At 41.2% G+C, this 23,429-nt stretch overlaps 1 protein-coding gene across 4 annotated transcripts in view; it reads right to left on the bottom strand.

The window, feature by feature from the left end:
* MYLK (myosin light chain kinase) overlaps positions 1 to 23,429 on the bottom strand; it is a 381,040-nt gene that overhangs the window by 273,192 nt on the left and 84,419 nt on the right. For all 4 annotated transcript variants that reach the window (XM_078146743.1, XM_078146744.1, XM_020985979.2 and 1 more), the window contains exon 2: positions 21,479 to 21,651. In XM_078146743.1, the coding sequence (XP_078002869.1) occupies positions 21,479 to 21,643 (165 nt within the window). In that variant the 5' untranslated portion in view covers positions 21,644 to 21,651. The remainder of the gene's footprint in view (positions 1 to 21,478; positions 21,652 to 23,429) is intronic.

Genomic DNA, 23,429 nt, shown 5'->3' on the forward strand with positions numbered 1-23,429 from the left:
AGAGAGAGAGAGAGAGAGGGGGAGAGAGAGAGAGAGAGAGAGAGAGAGAGAGAGAGAGAGAGAGAGAGAGAGAGAGAGAGAGAGAGGAGAGAGGAGAGAGAGAAAGGCTCCCAAAACTCAGGGGAGGAGGTGGCAGTGGCTTCAGAGACCCAGGAAACCAGTGAAGAGCCCCTGCCCCTGCCTGAGTTCCCTGCATCTCATTAGGAAGAGAACTGAAGAGAAGTGACAGAAAAGGAATTTCATGGGCTGGACATGAGTTAAAAGAGTATTACTTAATTATGGGTTGGATGGAAAACATTATGTGAGGTTGGTTCAGATCTTTCCAGAGGTCGGCCAGCAACCTCAGAAGGGGAGCTTCATTGGAAACAGCTGGGGAGCAGTCTGACATTCAGTCTCAGTTCCCTTCTCCATGCCCCAGAACTGTCTCCATAGACTGTGTCCGTCCTGAGTTTTGCATGAAGAGGGCAATACTAAGGCTCCTGACCACCTCAGCTGGGGACAGCCCAGGCCTTTAGCTCTCAGATTCTAAGTGACTTAAGTCAGAGCCCCAGAGTGATGGGTCTGCAGCTCAGACTACATGCTTTCTTTAGGGGAGAGTATTAGAATTATCTGATACAGAAGATCTGTGAGGTCCTCACCATTTAGGCTGCACCTGCTTTTAGAGGAGATTGGTCACATATCAGTGGACTGGAAGGGCCCCAAGAGATCTCTGAGTCCAGTCCTGTCTTTTTTACATCTGAGGAAACTGAGACCCAGAAAGGCTAAGCCCCTTGCCACAAGGTGGTTAGTGGCAAAACAAGTCTGAAATCCAGGTGTCAAGGCTCCTAAATTAGGGTTCTCTCTCCAACACCACAACACCCCTGTGCGTCTCCCTTGAGGTCATCTTAGTCACAGCTGTGGGAATCAGATAAATCACGCTTTCCCTTATGTTTAAAACACTCTGCAGGGAAAAGATATGACAGTTTCTCTGTGAGGCACCTAGGTGGTTCAGTGAATAGAGCACTGGTCTGGGAGTCAGGAAGACCCGAGTTCAAATCTATGCTCAGATACTCCCTAGCTGTATGACTGTAAGTCACTTTACTTCTGTCGGTCTCACTTTCCTCAACTGTAAAATGGGGCTAATAATAGCACCTACCTCCCATGGTTGTTGAGGCAAGGAAGAAATTGAGCATTTATATAGCATCTATTATGTACCAAGCATTATGCTAAGCACTTTTCAAACATCTCATTTGTACTATTAAGTGGAAAAAACTCCAATAAACAAATAGCTCATTTGATCCTCTATTTAATTTGAGGATTTGTAAAGCACTTAGAACAGTGCCAGGCACATGATAGGTTCTTAATAAGTGCTTGGTTCCTTCCTTCTCTTAATCTAATGTTTCATATTCTTTACTTTCATAGAGTTTTTCAGTCTCTCCTTCCAGAACTAAAAGTTCATGTGTTCTATATAGTGCTTATGAACCAGGGCTAGATTCAAACTCTCTCTCCATTCTCTGCTCCCTCTGCCTCCCAAATCAGCACAGTCATTCTTGAAAACCAAGGTTTTTAAATGACCACACCCCCCTTGACCTTCTTTTCAAGGCATGGTTCGGTCATAGGGAATTTCTCCCACAGATACACCATATTTTATACAGTAAATATGTTTCTGTAATGTTCTGTGTGAATTTCAATTTTTGTCTGTCAATTAAACTTCAGATGCATTAGAGGAGCTCTCTATGAAAGGAGGCCTTCATTCTTTTATTTTAAAAAAGTGAAGAATATTATTTTGGAAAGCAAATCATCTTTTTGCAATATGTTAAGAATGAGTGATTTCATTGTTACAGGCCCCTCGTGAACCAACGTAGATTGTGAACCCTCTATACCAGGGGTGCGGGAACCTGCAGCCTCGAGACCACATGTGGCCTTCTAGGTCCTTCGGTGTGGCTTTTGGACTGAGTCCAAGTTTTACAGAACAAATCCTTTTATTAAGGGGATTTGTTCTGTGAAGTTTGGATTCAGTCAAAGAGCCACATTTCAGGACTTAGGGGGCCACATGTAGCCTCGAGCCTGCAGGTTTCCCACCCCAGCTCTATACTTTACAAGGTCATTGTAAGTGCTGTCTTATCTACTATACTCCAAGCTCCTTGAAGGGAGGCATTGTGTCTCGTTTGAGTTTTGTATCCCTCTCCCACACCCGCAACCTCTCCCAAAGCCCATTTGGTCTTGCTATGCACCCTCTGCTGGATTCCATGTGTTTCCTTGCCATGACCTTCCAGACCAGCTCATGTTTTCTCATCGACTTCCTGACTACTGAAAACTACAAACTCTGTGATTTCTAGATCCCTGACCTAACCGCATACTAATAAACAGAGGGGTTCCTAGCCTCCCACTAACTTCTCCTCAGCCCAACACTACCGCTTGGCATTGCTGAATCCAGCTCCTATGTTACCATACCTGTTTGGCTCTCTCTTTTCTTTAGCTGTGTGGGCAAATTACTTAAATTCTATATGCCTCAGTTTCCTCATCTGTAAAATGAGGTGAGGGACTTGATGACCTCTGAGGTTCCTTCCAGATCTAAATCTACAATCCCACTATCCCTGCTATGATAGCCCTACAATAGGATGGCAGGTAAATAGAATTCATCATTTTTAAAAAGCAGCTTATCCTAGGTTATACAACTTGCAAGACAAACAAAAATTACTATCCTTTATTCCTAAAGAAAGTGAACTCCATTCCCCTGTGCTACCGTCTACAGACCAAGACAGGCATGGAGAATCACCCTGATACCCTAGGGCTTTCACTATTATTTCCATTTTACAGATAAGGAAACCAAGGCTAGGTAAATGCTTTGCTGCTGCTCTTTGGGTTTCTTCTGCTTTAAAAAGTTGAGGTCATTTTCATTGCCTTCATTTTCCCAAAGAACAGCCCTCTTCCTCCTCATTTTCCACTCTTCCAGAGATCTGACAATGCTCTGGACATGTGGCGTCATCACAGACATTCTGTCTCCTGTCTCACCTCCCAACCTTTCTGGCAGTGGGACTGGGAGGCAAGTAAAAAGCTTCAAGAATGCTCCATTGAGAAATATCCACATAATGCCACAGAGTAATCTAGCGAGTTTCATCCCTCACAGAATCTTGCATAACTCTGGGTACATACTAGGCATTCAATAAATACTCTCTTGTTGACTGAGTAATCCTATTCTGGCACATTGCATCACAGTTAGCAGCAGACCAGGAGAGAGAATGTGGTGTGGTGGGAAAAGAATGGAATCTGGAGTTGCAGGAATTAATTTGGACTCCTAACTCTGTTTTTAACACCTAGCCAGGTGACCTTGGGCATCACTCACTCTCTTTGGGCTTTAGTATCTTTATCAGCAAATTGAGAAGCTTAGCTTAATTGATCTCTAGAGTGTCTTTTATTTAGTAATCCTATGGATCCTATACAAAGGCCAGGACTAGTAATCCGGTAATATCAAAGAGGTCTGATGGATATCAAAGGACTTGATCACAAGGGATCATGGTCAGGAGGCCAGTTAGCATAAGAAGGTATACAAATACTTTAAGTCCATTGGAAAAACAACAGGTGGAACAAGGAGCAATGTGCAGTAGATATGCAGAGAGGCAGACTGATTCAATAGAAGTAAATACTTTCTAACATAACTGTCCAGAAGTGGATTAGGCTGCCCACGAACATAGTGAGTTAGTCATTAATGGTGATATTAAAGAGATGGCCCCATAATCACTCTCTGAGAACAATGGAGAGGGGATTCCTGCTTGGGTAAGGGTTGAAGTAGACCACTGAGGTTCAACTTGGAGATTCTGAGATTCTGAGTCTGAACAGTAAGGTGGTGTGGCTGATACCTATAATCACCGCTACTTAGGAGACTGGTGGAGTTCTGAGCTAAGGGGCTATGATGATAATTGCTCACATTAAGTTTAGCACCAACATGGAAAGCGAGCTACAGGAGCTGGGCGAGGGGGTGCCTAAGGAGGGTTGAAATGACCCAGGAAAGAAGTAAAAGCTTCTGTGATGATCACTCATAAGGATTAGCCCCATGACAGGCCAGTGCCTAAAGAAGGGAGAACCAGCCTCAAAAATGAATGAGTGAATGAACAAATACAAAGAATAAAGTTTCAACAGTGGGAGGGAAGATGACAAGGTAGTCAGAAGAACCAAAATGGAAGAGAATTGAGTATGAATCACAAAGCAGGTGTGGAGGGCAGAGTGTTCCCCACTCCAGTACTCTTCTTTCAGACTTTATATTAATACTCACTTTTCCCACAGACCCTTCCCTAAACCTTCCCTCAGCTAATGATCATGCCAGCATCCCTCCTACCCAGGACCAACAGATATAGCCGGGACAGCTGATACTATTATATACCCTACATGATTATGTATCTCTTATATGTGTCACCATTTCTGCTTTCTGTGTATTTGCACTCTGTCCCAATTAAACTAGGAGCTTTCAAAGAGCAAGGACATAGTCCTACTTTTCTGCACTTCCTCCTCCCCACCCCTCAGAATCCACTGCCACAAAAGAACGCTGACTACAGCAGACCTACGACAATACAAATATGATGTACCCGCCTAGACACTACTACTGCTACTGCTACTACTACTATTACCACCACCACCACTACTTTGACAATGACAATGACTAATAGAAGATAAATAGCTAGCATTTATATAACTCGTTAAAGGTTTTCAAAGCACTTTACATGGTTATCTCATTTGATCTTTACGATAACCCTGTAAGATAGGTGCTATTATTACTCCCATTTTACAAGTTCAGAAACTGAGGCAGACAGATGTTAAGAGACTTATCCAGAGTAAGACAACTAGTAAGTCTGTAAGGCTGTATTTAAACTCAGGTTTTCCTGAATCCAGGTCCAACACTCTGCTGCTGCCTACAATAAAGGAGACATGCTTTAAAGACACATGGCTATCAGAAAAAAACATAGAAGGAACAGAAAGGCATCTCTCGGGCACTGCCTTTTTGAGGGCTCCCTCTGAGGGAACACCAGGCCATCAAGTGCTGCCCAATAATCGTCCCCACCCCCCCCACCCACTCCCCCAGTTATGGTTGCATTAATGCCTTACTCAGACATGAAGGAGATCAGCAACTGAGTGCTGAAGACACTGAAAGGTGCCTCCATCAGCACCACTTTACAAGCAGCCTATCACCTCCCCAGCCTGACACCTTACCTGGAATAAATCAGAAATAGATGAATGCTGGGGTGAGGTAAGGGAAAGGGGACAGGACTGCCCTATCAGCCTAGAAGACCCTGAAGTCTGGGGTTGGGCTAGGCTTTTTTTAATTTGTTGATGTCTTGTATTTTTATATTACATTCCTATCCAAATATACTCCTTCAATACTCCCTTACCCAGCAAACTTTCCTTTGTAACAGTTTAAAAAAAGAAAAAAAACTAACTTCAGCTAACAGCATATATAGTACTCCACACCCATAGTCCCCCACCTCTCCAATGAATGGAAGAAAGTCCTTTTTCTCTGGGACCAATCTTGGTCATTATAGTTGAACAATATTTGATTTAATTTATTCCATTTTCCAATAAAATGTCAGTTCCTCAGGGGCACAAATTGTATCATTTCTGTCCTTATATCTTTTTTGTCTCTGCCTCAGGCAATGTCTGGTACATAGTTAGCGCTTAATAAATGCTTATTAATGGATTGGTTCATAAAAAGGAAACTAGAGGGAACCCCTTGGCCTTCCCCACCTTCCCGACTGCCATATTTGGTTTTGTGGGTTTATGTTTTGTCATTTATTATTCTAAACACAAAAATTGCCTCATAGTTAAGAGTGTTCATTAATCAAGGTATCACTGTAGCCATAATAACTGGAGTTTATATAGGGCTCTATAATTTGCAAAGCACTTTAGATACATTATTTTATCTGATCCCCATGTCACCCCTGAGAGGTATGGCCTGCAGGTATTAGTATCCCAATTTTACAGATGAAGAAACTGAGGTTCAAGGGACTTGCCCATGGTCACATAACAAATAGGTGCTGGATGTGGGATCTGCACTCTCACTTCAAGTCCAACATTCTTTCCATTGTGGTCACCATGGCATACCTTGCTCACACTTTGACAGGTGCCACATCATCATTCCTCCTGTCTCCTCCTAGACCTCTAGAAATAAGTTTTACTCCTTCTGTTTCCTCTTCCCTTCCTCCCCAGGGAAGTCTCCTATTCCTCTGACTCCAGTTATAAAACCCAAGTTATAGAGGTCCCTGCCTTCTAGGATACCCATGCCTATGGGGCTTCATGATGGTAAAATTGTCTCTCTAGCTCTAAGCTTCTCTCCACGGACTAGATGGATGATGCAACCCAGCATGACATACTGTGGAAAGTATGTTCAGGTGCCTGGCTCTCCTCTGCCTAATGTCTTTTAAATCAGGATCCAGATTAGATTTTCCTTCCCTTCCCAGCTCCAACTCAGACCCAGGCTCATTTTTCAGATGCCTGTCAGGTCCCAGGCATGGAGTTAGGAGGTAGGGATGCCAAGTACTTTACATTTAATAGACAATCACATTCTCCTTCTCTTCCTCCCATCTCCTCCCCATCCTTATCCTTTTGTGACCCTCCTTTCTCCTACTCCATCATAACCCTAATGTGCAGCTTTTGTTCTTCCGAGATTTTAAAGGACTGGTGTTAGTATATTGTGCATTTCTTAGAGAAAAAGGAACTCAAGACATCAGATAAGTTGGGGAGGGAATAGGGAGAGAAGGAGAGGCAGAGACAGAAAGGAGGGAGAGAGACAGAGATAGAGACAGTGAATAGATAGGAGGGAAGGGGGAGAGAGAAAGACAGGCAGAGAGAAAGAGAGAAATAAAAAGGGAGAGGAGGGGGGAGAAGAGAGGGAGGAAGAGACAGTGGCTTAGTACCCCTAAGCAATATGAACATAATACAATATAAGCAACAGCATAAGTAACCATAAACAGCAGAACCTATGAACAGAGAGAGATTAGTAATAGATATAAATATGCCCCTAGACCTAGGAAGGAGAAACCCTTGACACACAAGGAGGTGAGACACAATTAGGGAGCATCTGTGATACCAATGGGACACTAGGTCCTACCCAGATACCTGAGTGTCAAGCCTGGGATTCAAGCCTGAATTCTTTGCCTCTAAAGCCAAGCTGCTCTCAGCACACCAGGATGACAAAAGCCCTTTACAGGGAGCTGGCAAAATAAAGGGGAGAAGCTGCTCTCCATGAGAACTCACACTGATAAAGGGAAATAAAAACATGTGAACAACTAAGATAAAAAAGAAAATGCAATGAATTCCCACTTCTATAAAATGAGGGGTGTGGCCTGAATGACACAAGTTCTTTCCAGCCCTAAACCTGAAGAGCTTAAGAGCAAAGGAGAAGACCATAAAAGGTGCTCTGAAGAATCTGAGTGACAGGATACTTTTCCTGGGGTGGGAAGAGTGTGAAGGGAAAGGAAGTCAAGGATATCAGGAAGGCTTTCTGGAGAAGGTAGAATAAGGAGGGGGAAAGTAGGTGGGGAGACCTCAACAAGCACAGATTAGGGGTTTGGGGAAGAGTCCATTCCAGGCACAAAGGACAGTGTGAGTAAAGGCAGAGAAAACACTGAGCCAGAGATTTGTCCAAATTTGGCTTTGGAAGAGGGAGATGTACATCTGCCGAGGTCTCGGATTTTTGGACTGGGGCATCTCCAGTGGGTCTAGGGATTTGTCACTGAAGGCTGAGTGCTTTGAAATGATGAAGGAACCCCTGATTGGTTCCTGTGGCTGGCTGGCCCCAGAACCAGGAAGAACTATACTCAGTAGGCTTTCAAAGGAGAGGAGAAAAGCTGTAATAAAACGTGGGAAGGATTATAGTACAAGATAAAGTTAGATAGTCTATTTAGAGTTAGGTTGCTGAAGGCCTTGAATGTCAAGCTCAAAAGTTTAAACTTTATTCAGTAATCTAGAATATAAAATGTGTGTTTCAGGAATATTAACCAAGGAGTTCATGTAGTGGGGTTAAAGCAAATTTAAAAATTGGTTTGAGTCAGAAAGTAGAAGACCCAGATAATCTGTCCGAAGAGTTTGGCCTGTATCCTGTAAGCTAATAAAACAAACTAACACTGAACGCCTTACTCCTCCTAAGGAAAGGAGCCTGGGCGTGGCGTCAGAAAATGTGGATTCAAGTTCTAACTCCATCATTTTCTAGTTATGTCAACTAAGGCTATTGATGCAAGAGTTTCATAAATCATTTAGTACCTGTGACCTTGGGTAAGTCACACTCTCTCTAAGACAAGCAATAGATTCCTCATTTGTAAAACACTTGCGTCACTCTTGAGACTGTTGTAGGAAGCAAAGGAAACAAATATAAAAATAATAAAGTGATATATGAATGCAGGGTATTTCTATTATTTCTAAACTCCTTTTAAAATGAGATATGCAATTAGCACTATATTATTAATAATCATAGCTTTTATAGGATATTCAAAGGTTGGCAAAATATTTTACAGATGTTATCCCATTTGATACTAGAAATGCCCCTCTGAGGTAAGTGCTATTATTATCTCCATTTCACAGATAAGGAAACTGAGGCTCAGAAAGACTAACTGACTTGGCCAGGGTCACACAGTTAAGCAAGAGGTAGGATCTGAATTCAGGTCAAAAACCTAAGTAAAACTGTATTAAAAGGTACATGAAACATTTAAAGATTACTGAAAAAGTTACCTAATTCTAATTTTCTATAGATTACAAAATGTAATATAGCCAAAAAATTTAGGCTAAAAGACATCTTGTTGTTTAATAGTTTCAGTCATGTCTTACTTCTTCATGACCCCATTTGGGATTTTCTTGGAGTGGTTCACCATTTCCTTCTTTAGTTCATTTTAAAGATGGGGAAACTGAGGCAAACAGGGTTAAGTGACTTGCTCAGTATCCCATGGCTAGTATGTGTCTGAAACTGGATTAGAACTCAGGAAGATGAGTCTTCTGACTTCAGATTGGGCACTCTATCCACTGTGTCACCTAGCTGCCCTAGAAAATACCCTAGGGTTCATCTAGTCTAATCCAACCCCCCCCCCATTTTAGAGCTGAGGAAAAAAGAAATTCCAAAGAGATTTTACCCAAGGATATAACTCGCAGGTTCAGAATCTGAATACAGTTCCTTTGACTCCAAATCTAGGGCTCTTTTCACCTTACCACAAGGCCTTCCTGTATCTCATCTGAACTCTTCATACTTCAAGTAAAAGACTCTTTGGGGAGACTCTCAACACCAGAATTACAAACTCCTACCAGGTATTAAAGTCCTAATCAATCACTTAATAAGCATGTGTTAAACACTTACGGTGTGCCATGCACTGTGATAAGCAGTGAGAATACAGATGTGAAAACCAGGAGTCCATATCCTAATGAGGGGAGAAAACATATATAATCCTTCTGCTATAAGGACTTTCTCTCCATGACCTTACATCCAATGGGGGAGGAATGGTCTGTATTCTAATGGCCAAGCCCAGGAGAACAGTAAGAGACAATCACATATGGCATTAAATGAAATCAACAATGGAGAAAATTAACACATCACTGACAACAATATAATAATATTATATTATATAATAATAATAATAATAATGCAATAACATCTAATACTTATATGTTGCTTTAAGGCTTGCAAACACCTTGCATATATTATCACATATGATCCTCAAAACCATCCAATGCCCATTTTACAGATGAGGAATCTGAGGCAAGGTGAAGTTAAATGACTTGCAAAGGGTAAGACAGAATTGGAACTCAAATTGTTCTGCCTCCAAGTCCGGATCTCTTTCCACAACCCCAACAACTACTTCATGCATGATAACCATAAACATAATTCTTGTTTACTCTCCACCTCAAGAAAACAAAATAGCAAAATGATGAACTGATGAATTTATTAGTTGTTAAACATTTATTTGAATGTCTATGTGACTAGCTCTGTATTAGGCATTAAGGACAGTAAAAGATTAAACAGCCTCTGCCTTCCAGATACTTACAGTGTAATTGGCAGAGACAAGACTTATGAGTGCAAAACAGAATAAGCAACAATATATAATTAGCTGCTAAATTGTATACTATAATTACAAATATTATTGGGATTCAGAGAGATTAGGGAGAAGCATGGGCCAGAGAAGTTAGGATTTCGATGTTTACAGTCCTATTATCAAGGCTAATAATTCAACGGTTTAAGTAAGAGGCTCTTGAAATATGTACACTTCCCTTCTTTCGTTGAAGCCATGGTGGCCTATGGGCACAAAATGCAGCCAGATGTAGTTGAAGTAACCCTTACTTTTGTTTTTCTTCTCTTCCCTAAAAGCTTGGCAATTATAAAGATGACAAAGGAAGATGGAGTGATGAGGAGAGCAGAGAAGGTTATATTTGGAAATGGCCATAACATAAAAATAAAAAGCATAAATAAAACTTTTTTTTAAAGTAAGAGGCACTTAGCTTTTAGGAACTGAAAAGTGTATTTGCATTCTTTTTTTTTAAATTTTGTATTTTGGAGGCAATTAAGTGACTTGCCCAGGGTCACACAGCTAGCTAGTTAAGCATCTGAGGGCGGATTTGAACTCAGGTCCTCCTGACTCCAGAGACATTGCTCTGTCCACTGTGCCATCTAGCTGCCCCAGGTACATTTCACAAGTATTGGGAATATCAAGATTGATGAAATTCAGATCAGGAAAAGTCATGTTTAAAAAAAAAACTACCTTGTTAATAAAAGAAAGAAATTTTTCTTCCTTAACCTTGGAGGAATGAAGCAAAAACAATTATGAATTTTTTTAAAAGAAATTTTGCTGTACATAATAAGCCTATATCTTTAAATCATTAAATAATATACAGATACATAAATCATATATTTACTACAGGAAATTCATAGTTGCATAATTTTGGGGCTATAAGTAAAAATAAGCGAAGTCCAAGCTATATTTCTCATGCCTATACATGTCTTAGCAACAAAAAACCCTTTGTTTTTCATGCTAATCCTCCAGTTACCCTGAGTTTGGGTTTATGTCAGAATTACAGGCTCAGTCAGAGTGGGTGAGACCAAGAAGTTGGCAGGAGTCCTTTAAAATATGGCTGCATGGGACCGCTTTGGACCCACTCCACCATCACAGAAAAACTGTCTCTTAGGGTTTCCCCATGACAGCCTCCCTGATCCTCCCTTCAGGCTTGCTCCTTGTGTTATATCTGACCTTTGCATCCTTGATTTCTTTCCTTAAGCTTGGTTGTTCAAGTCAACAAACATATTAAAACATCTGCCATGTAAGGTGTTATGCTAGGTAATGGGTGTAAAAAGACAAAAACTGAAGCAGTTCCTGCTTTTCGGGAGTGTACATTCTGTTTGGGGATCCAGTATGTACATAAGTAAATACTACACACAAACATACACACACACACACACATACACACACACACTTCCATATGTATCATATATGTGTGTGAATGTCATCTCATGATTCAGAGTATCAATGGGTAAATCTAGAAGGCCTTGCTGTAGGTGACAGCATATGGGCTATACTTTAAAGGAAGCATAAAGATTCTATGAAGCAGAGAAAAGGAGGGAATAGCCCAAATATAGAAGACCATTTGTACAAACGCATGGGGAATGTTGTGGATAAGTAATTACTAAGAGGACATTTTGGCTGGAATGGAAAGTATGGGAAGGGGAACAATAGGAAATTACCGGAAATGTAGGTGGGAGCTAGACCATTTAAGGTTTTGAATGCTAGACTAAGGAATTCTTATTTTAACCTATACAAATACCAAGTCACTGAAGATTTTTGAGGGGACAGTATGATGTGGTTAGGTTTATGTATGAGAAGCAGCAATTTGACAGTGATGCGGAGAATGGATTGGCTAAATGAAAGACTAGAGGCAAAGACCAATTAGAAGGCTATTGCAATAGTCCAGGTAAGAAGTGATGAAGGCCTGAACTGGAGTATGGGTGAGATTAGAGAGAAGCTATGAAGTTTTCAGGTGTCTTTTCTTTGAGGTTAACCTCCTAGCAGTTCAAGAATGACTTTTAACTATCAGATGCTATTTCACTTGTTCTAAGTCTATACCTGATAGGGTTTAGGACCTCATTCTGGGTCTCAACTTATAGATCTCTGCTGCCCTCAACTGGCCCCTAGGCCCTATAGCCTTCCCAGCTGGTTCCCATGGGTCTAGTTAACCCTTTGAGTCCCACACTCCTTTGGGCTTGTAGAAAACACTGCTTAAATTCTTGGACATTTCATTGTACTGCTTACCCACAGGATTTTAATTATATCTAAACAATCAATCTGAGTAGAGTGAGTGAAGAACACTGGAAAGAAAGAAAGAGAGAGAGAGAGAGAGAGAGAGAGAGAGAGAGAGAGAGAGAGAGAGAGAGAGAGAGAGAGAGAGAGAGAGAGAGAGAGAGAGAGAGAGAGAAGAATTTGGTAGCTAATCTTCAGGATATGAACTTCTACCAACTCAGCCAGGAGACAAATATAGTTGCTTTTCCTATTGGCATAGTATTTGGGATGTCAGGGTCCTTTCTATACCAGCAGGAGTTAGAGTTGTACTTCAGCAGAGGTACATTTGTCATAACCTCAAAAAGGACAAGATACTTTGTCGCTGACATATTGCAGGGAAGAACCTAAATTTCAAATAGGAGAAATGAAGGGATATCTGGCCCCTGTTGCTTTCTGTCTGGATTACCTTGGGCAAATCACTTAATCGTCCTGGGCCTCCAGCTTCCTCATCTGTCAAATGAGTCATGTTATCAAGAGGACTCTTTAAGTCGCTAATAACAATGAATAGAGCATTTCTATAGTTCTTTAACAACAGCCCCCTAGTGCTGGTGCTCTTGTTAACGCCATACCCTCACACAGTATTCTACAGGATCCTTGTTCTCTTCTCTACCTCTCTGACTTCTCTATCTATTCCACTCACACCCCAAATGGGAATTCCCTAAGGACTAATTCTTAGCCCTCCACATTTCTCTTTTTATAATCCCTTCTCCAGAGATTTTCTGTGCTCTCAAAGCTTTAATTACCACTTCTACACAAATGACTCAAATGGGATAATATGCACAGAGTGTTTTGCCAACTTTCAGCTCTATATAAATTAAACTTCTGCTTGTAATGATTATAATGATCTCCAGACTTGGATTTCATTTGTGTTGTGCAAAGAAACTCTTTTTATCGATACAGATTAATACAAGCAACTAGGAGATGCATTTAGATGGCTAGAGTGCTCAACTTAGATTCAGGAATACCAGAGTTCAAATCCAGCCTCAGACACTTTCTAGCTGTGTGACCCTGGGCACATTCCTTTGTCTCTTATCTGCCTCATTTTCCTCATCTATAAAATGGGAATAATAATAACATCTCTCTCCCAGGACTGTTGGAAGGATAAAATGAGATGAAATTGATAAAGCACTTTGTAAACCTTAAAGTAATACACAAATGGTAGGTGTTAACTATTGTTATACAACTAAAAGAGTTGCTTGGATACTGATAAGTTAAATGACTTGCCCAAGGTCCTACAACCAGGAGGTGTCAGAGGTGGGACTAGAACTCTGATCTTCCTGACTCTGAGGCCAGCCCTCTACCTATTGTATGGTACCACCTCTTACCAATATCATCATCGTGACTCTTACCATTTATGTCTTCAGTCCTTACTGCTCACGAGAGTTTAAGTCAGTGGAATGAGATATGAATGACTCTGGAGTCAGAGGGTCAAGCCCACATTTGTGACCTTGAACAATTCACTTAATGTCTCTCAGAGCCTCAGTTTCCTCATCTGTGAAACAAGGAGGTTAGACTAGATGGTCCCTTCTTCTCCAGACAGATGATCCTGTCACTGCTAACCGAAAACCGGACATTTCAAGTTGGATGAGCCCCAATCATTTCCAGCTCTCCTCTCTTGCCTTGCCCTCTCATTCCCCAGAACTTCTGTATTTCTGACAATGGCTCTCTCTGTTCTCCCAAGCTCAGAAGCCTAGAGTCATCTTGGCTCATCCTTTACATCCAAATCAATCAGTAAGCATCTTTTCTTCTTTCAAAGTGTCTCTTGTGAAATAGCCCCTCCTTTTCCACTCCACTGACATGCAAACTTCTCTCCCTTTATGCTACCTCATAGCTGCCAATCATGGCCATACAATCTCATGATATTTCTTGTATTGTACTAAACTGTTAGTTTGCTAATTTTAATCATTTTAATAAATGTATTGTGATCTAACTTTTCAGATGCTTATGTCATCTCCTTAACTATATTATAAACTTTTAAGCGAAGAATGCTTACACTGATCCCATGCCCCATATGAACTAACACACAGTAATAGATGGATAAGATACTGATTGATACACTAGTGTAACAGGTCTCATTTATTTATCTGCTCAGCATTATGTCATTCCTTTGCTTATAAGCATTACCCTGAGGGTAAAGGCTAAACTCTCCCCACTCTGGCATTTAAAGCCCTTCACAATCTGATTCCATCTGGCTGGTCCAAACCCAACTATCAATATTGCCCAAGTTGAAGCTTTTGCCTCAGTCTATGAACCCTTATTTTTAAAATCACTGACCCCAAACCAGAACATGGTTAGTCCTGTTGCCATGATATCTCCATGTCCCCAGTCCTGTTTCCCTGCACTATCTCCTTAGACTGGAATGCTCCCCTCACCACAGCCAAATTTTGCCTTAATACAGCATTCCCCAATTATGCTACCCTACGTTATCCCTTCCTGCTTTAAAATGTTCAAGAAAGTTGGCCTCTGATCCAGGAAGATCTAGGTTCAGATCCCTTTTCTGACAAATACCGGCTGGGTAACCCTGGCCAAGTCCCTTACCTCTCAGTCCTTTACACAGTTCTCAAATAATATGTTACAGAGCACTGACCTGCACTGGTAGAGGGAGTTGGCTCATCTGGGAGTTCCCTATACTAATGAAATCATATGTCCAATACCTATCCCTATACTGCCTTTTGCTACTACATAACTTTCTGTGTGGCTCTTCCAATCCAATCCCATCATCTGCTTCTTGAGAACAGGCACTTCAGATGTAGTTCTTCAGAACCCCTGCACAGTTAAACATGTGAAAGGTATGGAGTAAGTACTTTGTAAAATGAATAGACTATTTTTTTTTAATTAGGGAAGGAGAAAATAAAAGCTTATTAACTGGAAAAAATAAAATGAAAATTACATTAAAAATGAATGGAGTGTGACCTTGGGCAAGAACTAACTTGCAGTTCTTGAGGCATCTCTTTAAGATTCTAGGTCGTAAAGAAGGTGGTGATTAGCATTCAGAAAGGAAGTGTCTTACAAGGCATTCTCTAAACCGGTGAAATTCCAGTTTAGGTGAACCCTCCGCTAACTCCATTTAATGGAAATGACTGAGAAAAGGTTTGATGAGTAGCACTGATCCTAGTAGCCCAAATAAGGACTTAACCATAGCCTTCAAGTACTAGGTCCCACTTCTGCCTATGGCTATCCCTCTCATAACCAAGCAGCAATCCAATCGATGGCCTGATGAGAACAAGTTTCATGAGCACACTGTTTCATAAGCTCACTCTGATGAACAGCTTGCTGTCTGATCCAAAGCTCTTGTCAGGCCTATTCCTTTAGGGAGTCAAAGGGTCTTCTGCTTATCTGATTCACATCCCAGCCAGGGTCTCAACTTGATTGCTCTTTTTGATGGGATGAATTCCCCAGCTGAAGTTGCCTTTAAAGAAGACAGTTCCTATCTTAACATTTCAGCCTTTAAAATTTTTCCCTGTTACTGTCCTTTCACACTTAACCCTATCGTGAGGCAAAAAGCCAGTCAGACTCTCCCTGACAGCACTTTGGATGGAAGAGCTGTAGCACGATTCATGGCCAAGGTGAGAGATAAGAACTGAACTGGTGATTTCACTAAGTAAGAAAACTCCCTTCATCTATGTAGGTCAGCACCTCTGCAACCTATAGTCTTAGAGATTTGAGGAAAGCACTGAAAAGTCAAGTCACTTGCACAGGGTCCCCCAGCCGGGACTTGAACCCTCATCTTGCTGGTTCCAAGGTGAGCTCTCTTTCCACTACACCACACTGCCTTTCAGACTGTATTTATTGAAATTATTAGAATCTTTCACATCTTCCTTATCTTTTAGAGACTAAGAAAGTTTGTAAAAATACCATCTGCCTGAGTCTTAGAGCTGCTGAATCAAAATGGGAGAAGGCTTTTGGCAGTTCAGCACAGACCAGTCACACAAGTAGATGCTATGACCTAGTCAAACAGTCCTTTATAGTGGCTATTTTTCTCTGTTGACTCTAAGATTTCTCCCTCCCCCACTCCTTCAGCTGGCCAAGCCAACTGACTGGGGAAGGGGAGTAGGAAACATTTTTGTCACCCTTAGGCTGGGCTGTACAACCATTTAGCACAGAATAAAATAGTCTCATCACAGTTTAATAGGCTGGGGCAAATCCTAGAAGTCCTCATTAGGTCCTTTCTGAACCCTGCCCTTTCCCTTTTTCTCTGTCCCTAGTTGTGGTATGATGATAAAAAGGCAGGGGTCTAGCCATCAGTTCTGCTGCTGCCCATTTCTCTCCACCAGTTCTAAGGTAGGGCTCCAGAGACCTTGCCCTAACTCCTACCTCTATCCAAGGGGAGTTAATCTACTCAATGTTGGGATTTTTCCCTGGGCAAAGTTGCTCGGTATTAGTTGATCCTCACCTCAGCCCTTTAAAGCCCAAGACCATCCAATCTTCTACCAGCATACCAGGAATTCGACACTGAAGTCATCTTGCGATCTTCCCTACCATCGATTTACTGCTGCACACATGCACATAACATGTGTACACGATAATATGACCTGCATACATAATTTACACATTATTATGTGCACATCATATTCTCCAAGTAGAACATAATCTCCTAGAAGGCAGGGACTTTTTTCTCTTTTGTCATCATATCCTTAGCACCTGGGACTGACACATAACAGATGCTCCATAAATGAACTCTACTAATTGACTCAATGCTAAGCCAGTAAGCAACTGATGTAGGTCTCCTAATATTCCCCTGCCTATGAACAGACTTGGCCCCAGAGCCTAGGATGGGAGTGATTCTTCAAGTGGGGGTTAAGTGGCCCCAGCTGTGAAGGTTAGAGGGATGCAGGGGCAGGAAGCCAAGCACTTCAAACACAGCCTCATCACAGCTAGTGTCCCAACCCGGGCTCGCTCTACTCAAGCCAGTGACTCACACTCAAGGTCCACTTTTATTGACCATTCATTGTTCTGCCATGGGGTTGGGAATGCCCTGGATCCAGGTTTTCTAAAGGTCTTCAAAACAGTCAATTTCCTCCTGCTGGTAGGTTCTAAAGTCAGTTTCCTGAAGCAGAATCTCTTTGGGAGAAACACTCTCCTTCTGAGCTTCTTTCTCCAGAAGGTCTGTGTAACAAGTCTGAGCCAGATCAAGATTCTCTCTGGAATGGGTCTCCTCTCTGAGTTTTCCTTTGCCTTCATATTAAATTCAATTCAAGTAAGAGGCTAAGCTGTCATCTGAGTCAGGAAGACCCAAGTTTGAGTTCTTCTTCTGATATATACTCTTTGTCCCTGGGCAAGTATTTAGTCTCTCAGGGCTCCAAGGCAAGTGTCTATGTTGCAGCACAGCTGTGGCTCTGCATTGGTGGAGAGAATTTTCTCACTGGGAGTTCCCTATACTAATAAAATCACAGATATGGACCAAAACTAATGTGTCAGGCACTAAGCTATAGACACTAGAGAGAGATGCAAAGGCAAAAACAAAGTGGTCTCATATATAGAGAACAGACAAGATACTTAGTACAAAGTAAATACAAAATAATCTTGGTGTTAATGGGAGGGGGAGAATGAAAAAGACAATTAAGCAACAGGGGTGATGTAGGAGGCAGAATCTGAGTTCAGCCTCCAAGGATGTCAGAGATTCTAAGAAGTCAAGGTAGGCAGGTATTACAGGCATAGGGGACAGTGTGTGTAAAGTCTCAGGGACAGAACATGGAATGTCACACACAGAGAACAGCGAGCAGACCACTTAGGCTGGAATGTAGAGGGCACGAGGGGGAGAGAAGGCAATAAATCAAGCAAGGTAGCCTAGAGCCACATGGTAAAAGACTTTAAATGCCAAGCAAAGAAGTCTGCATTTGATCCTAGGGGCAATGACAAGCCATGGGAGCTTCCTTAGGAAGAGAGTGCCATGTTCAGATGAGGGCTTTAGGAATATCAATTTGGAAGCTGTGTGGAGGGTGACTGGAAGAGAGACTTTTGGAGACTTTTAGAAGAGTCCAGGTGAGAGATGGTGAGGGGCTAAACTAAGGTGGTGGTTTCACGAAACAAGAAGAGACAGATGTAACTGGTATGTGGTCATGTCACCTGGATTTGGAGGATTCCAATCAAGGTCAGTGGGCAGCTAGGTGACATAGTAGATAGCATGTCAGGCTGGAAGTCAAGAAGACTCATCTTCCTGAGTTCAAATATGGCCTCAGACACTTACTAGGTATGTAACCCTGAGCTAGTCATTTAATCACATGTGCCTCAGTTTCTTCATCAGAAAAAAAAAACCAAGCTGGAGAAGGAAATAGCAAACCACTCCAGTATTTTTGCCAAGAAAACCCCAAATGAGGTCATGAAGAGTCAGACATGACTGAAACAACTGAACAACAACAACTCAAGGTCAAGCAGGTGAATGACTTTTCAATCTGTCTTTTTTTAATGAAAAGATTTATCTAGAACCAACAGGTTACATACAATGTTAGCCATTTAGCAATCATGAGCAAAGTTCATTACAAAACTCTCTCGTGATACCATCATTATTCCATAAGTCTGGTGGGAAAGGACTCAAGAAAGACAAAATCATTCAGCAATGATGTCATAATTGGATTATCTGTATAGCTCTAGCTTTTCCATAGCACCTTTTTACATATAATTTCTCATTTCATTTTTATAATCCCATAAGCTAAGTAGAGCAGATTCCCATTTTACAGATGAAGAAATTTAGGTCAACTGAGGTGAAGTGCCTAAGAAATTAATGACAGAGCCTGGAGCTCTGCCCAGGTCTCTTGTTTGCTAAATCAGTGATTGTTCCACTAGACTGCACTGCTTGAAACACCTGAATTAAATGATCCAAGTGATTGATCCCTTCTCTTCCCCAAAATCTTAAGGGAGGGAAGCAGAAAAGCAAGGTCAAAGAAGAGATGACCAGGGAGCTAGGGTTACTCCTTCTTTCCAGGTCCTTGAGAATAGGAAAAATTCTTAGCAGTTAGACCAAGGTATAAGAGCCTGGCTCAAAGTCAGTGAAATGGACAAAGTTGTTTTGCAGCTGAATCCATCTCTGAGCTAGGAGGACCCTTAAGTCCCATTCTGCCAGCACAAGGCTGGAAACCCAGGTGGGGTGATGAGGTATCATGGAAAGCCAAAAAAAAAAAAAGAGTTCTTATCCTGGGACAATGACCAAGCAGAGAAGACACACGAGGAGATCTGGAGAACACAAATTAAAGGGAGACAATAAAAGGACTAGGGCATCTATCCAGACATTTTTCCTGGAAAGCAACCAGTGTTCCCTCTCCAATTGTCTTATGTGAAAAAGTTTGCAGGGATGATCAAATTCAAATCATCAAAAGCAAAAATATTCTTTAAACTCCTCAGGTGGCTGTCTTCCCTATTTGATGTTCACCCCTTCCAAACCATTTAGTCATGATTATTCTCTAAATCCATCACTTTTTCAAACCTGCCACCCAAATGAAGTTTTGTTTAAAAAAAAAAACTCAGTGTCATCCACGAAGATGAGTCTCTGGGACTCAGTTTCCTCATCTATAAAATGAGAGATTGGACTAGATATCTAACATCCCTTCTAACTATGATATTCTATGATCCAAAGATCCTGTGACTTCTGACATCCTTCTTTCCTCTCTTGGTAACCCCTTTTTGGCTGTACCTCCCCAGTGTGAAGGAAGAAAGAGTATTCTGGGAAGTACTCTGTAACCCTAACTTACTATATATTAGCTATGATTGCTCATATTTATAGCACCTTAGGGTCTGTAACATGCTTTCAATGTCTTAATTCATTGGAGCCTCAGAACAGCCCTGTGTGAGAGGGACTACAGATATGATTTCCCCTCCCCATTTACAGAAGGGGAAACTGATGTACAAAGAGATTAAGAGATTTGCCCATGACCACACATCCTAATTTCAGAGACAGAATCTAGTTTTGTTAATTCAGATTCTTTTTCTCACTAGTGTTCTCTATTAGAATGTCCCTACATTTTCCCTTCCAGGCACCCTATCTCTTGTCACCCTTCCACCCATTCTTTAATCATAGTATAGATTAGATTAATAACCTTTAGAATTCTGGGACCCTTTGCCAACTGTGTGTAACAACACTACTAATAATAATTAATACAAGCAGCTAGGTAGTGCCATAAATACAGCACTGAGACTGGAATCAAGAAGACATGGGTTCACTCAGACACTTGCCTCAGTTTCCTCAACTGTAAAATGGGGATAATAGTAACACCTACCTTCCAGGTTTGTTGTGAAGATCAAATTAGATAGGGGCATCTAGGTGGCGCAGTGGATAGAGCACCGGCCCTGGATTCAGGAGGACCTGAGTTCAAATCCAGCCTCAGACACATAACACTTACTAGCTGTGTGACCCTGGGAAGTCACTTAACCCCTATTGCCCAACCAAAACAAAACAAAACAAAAAAGATCAAATTAGATAATACTTGTAAAGCTTTTAACAGAATGCCTGCACCCAGCAGGTGCTTAATAAATGTTTATTCTCTACCCCTTGTCCTTATAAGAAGGCTCTATTATAACATTAAATGTCCTTGAATCTCTTCTTTATTCTTTATCACAAAATACATGGATATGGAACAGGGATTATTAGGCCCACTTGGCAGATTAAGATATTGAGGCACAGTGCTTACATTTTCCTTTGTAAAAAAAAGCAACAAAATCTGAATCAAGCAGCTGGATTTGTACTCTCTATGTCGAAGTGGCGAGATGAGATTGGTACTTAGTAATATTTGTAGTTAACCACACGCTCCTTTCAAGACATGTGAGAATATAAAACACATCCAACACTCAATTAAGCAAATACAGATTAGCAAATGTTTGATACTAAGTAGCTTCTCCTTCAGAGGAGGAAAAAAAGAATTATGGTAAGAAGCATAAAATATGCAGGAGGGAGGGAAGGAGGGAGGGAGGGAGGGAGGGAGAGAGAGAGAGAGAGAGAGAGAGAGAGAGAGAGAGGAGAGAGAGAGGAGAGAGAGAGAGAGAGAGAGAGAGAGAGAGAAGAGAGTTCAAAAGGACAACACCAGGAAGCAAACAGCATGTTACTGCAAGCTGTAAACAGCAGAAGTTAATGGTTTCTTATACAATCATTTTTTTATTCTTGTTTGGTATTTGAATGTTTGTTCTTGCTGCTGGCTACATGTTTAGAAGAATTAAAATAAAGTGGAAATTCAGGAGAGAGGAAAATGTCATTTAGCTAAACTTGTGAATCTTACCTTCCCTTCAAACCTGGCTGTGCCACCTTCAGGGACACAGAGATTCTTGGGGGGCAGGATGAAGGTGGGGGCCTCATTTAGGGAGGAGGAGCTGAGTCCCGAAGGTCGGGCATTAAGAGAACCTTTGGAAATGTGGGTTGAAGCAACTAGTTTCACGTCTCCCATGGTGTTAGCTGTAAAAGAGAAAGAGAGAGAAAGAGGAGTTAGACACATGCATACAAACCTTTCCCCCACTGGCGTATATCTCAGCTCTCACTGGCATACTCCACAGTGGCACCACAGCACTCTTCCTCAGCACTGTAAATGTGAGGAGCTTCAAGTATTAATTATCCTGATCTGCTTCCCACCAATAGCAGCAACACATTTTGGAACTCATACCAAGAAAGAAAGCTCCGTGGTCCTTCACATACACAGGCTCACTCAGGGGAACCACCGCCCCAAATCCCTGTGTTTTTCCTGTTGCCCCCAGAGCGGGCTCTGCTCTCCACAAAAGCCAAGAAGATACTCCATTACTTTGTTCTCTTCCTCTAAGAAAAGAGATCCCCTTGGGTATGCTGATAAAGAATCTGTATGCTTTTCATAGCATTCATGACATATTCAATCAGCCTGTAAATAGTGACTAAACCATGAGGGGGCGGAGTCATGGACTAGACACTTGAGATGACTCAATCAATCAACAGTATTTAAGAGACCACAAGATGCCCATATAGCCCTAGTAATTGAGGATGCCAGTACAGAGAATGAAAATAAATCCCTGCTCTCAGGGAGTTTACATTCTAAGGGGGGAGATAAATACGTATAGAAATGCATGTGACAAATATAAAGTGAACAAAAACAAATACAAATTAATTAAATAAATGCAAAGTAGTTTGGGAGTGAAAGCATTGTTGAGGAAAGCACGAAAGGCTTCAGAGCTTCATCTTAAGAAAGAGTCTATCAGAGGTAAGGAGGAAGTGCATTCCAGACATGTGGGACAGCCAATGCAAAGGCAGAACTGGAAGATGGAGTTTACTTTGTGAGATGAAAACTGTTTCTCAGTTCCTGGGAACTTCACAGTCCAGTGGTTCTTAAAATTTTTGGTCTCAGGACCCCTTTGCACTTTTAAAAATTAATGAAGACCTGAAAAAACGTTTATGTGGGTTATATCCATTGATATTTGTTGTATTAGAAATTTAAACCAATGAAATTTTTTAAATGTATTAATTCTTTTAAAAATAACAAGAAACCAAGTATATGTTAAGAGAAATAAAAGTTTTTATTAAAAAACTATATTTTCCAAAACAAAAAAAATTATTGAGAAGAATGGCATAGTTTTACATATTTTTGCAAATCTCTTTAATGTCCGGCCTAATAGAAGACAGCTGGAGTCTCATATCTACTTCAGCATTCAATCTGTTCTGAAATGTTACTTTGGTTGAAGAAAATCCAGCCTCACACAAATACATAGTTGAAAAAGGGAGGAATATTTGAGGAGCATTTTCACAGGCAAATAATGCCTTAGTATTATTATGAAAATAATTTTGATGTTGCAGACCCCTAAATGAGTCTTGGGGACTCCCAGGTTTCTGTGGACCACACTGTGAGAACTGCTATCCTAGGATGACAAAAGGGAGAGGATACAGACTTCTGAAGGTCAGAAGAAGTAAGGGTTGATGTGGTATGGCTTCCTGAAGGAGATTCAATTCATATAATTATGGAATCACAGTATATTCAATTAGCATTTATTAAGCACTTAACTATATGCAAGACACTGTGCTACATCCTGGGATGTTAAAGAAAAAAAAAAACACCTGAAAACCAGTCCACCCCCTCAAAGAGCTTGGGGTAATGCATCATGTACACAAATAAATGAATACAACCTGGATCACACACAGATCACAGAGTTAGAGCTGGAAAGAACCTTGGAGGCATCTGATACAACCTTCCTTTTCTTACTGATGAGGACACTATG

The sequence above is a fragment of the Phascolarctos cinereus genome, unplaced genomic scaffold (genome assembly GCF_003287225.1).
Source record: "Phascolarctos cinereus isolate Bilbo 61053 unplaced genomic scaffold, phaCin_HiC Scaffold_726;HRSCAF=1367, whole genome shotgun sequence".
NCBI lineage: Eukaryota > Metazoa > Chordata > Mammalia > Diprotodontia > Phascolarctidae > Phascolarctos > Phascolarctos cinereus.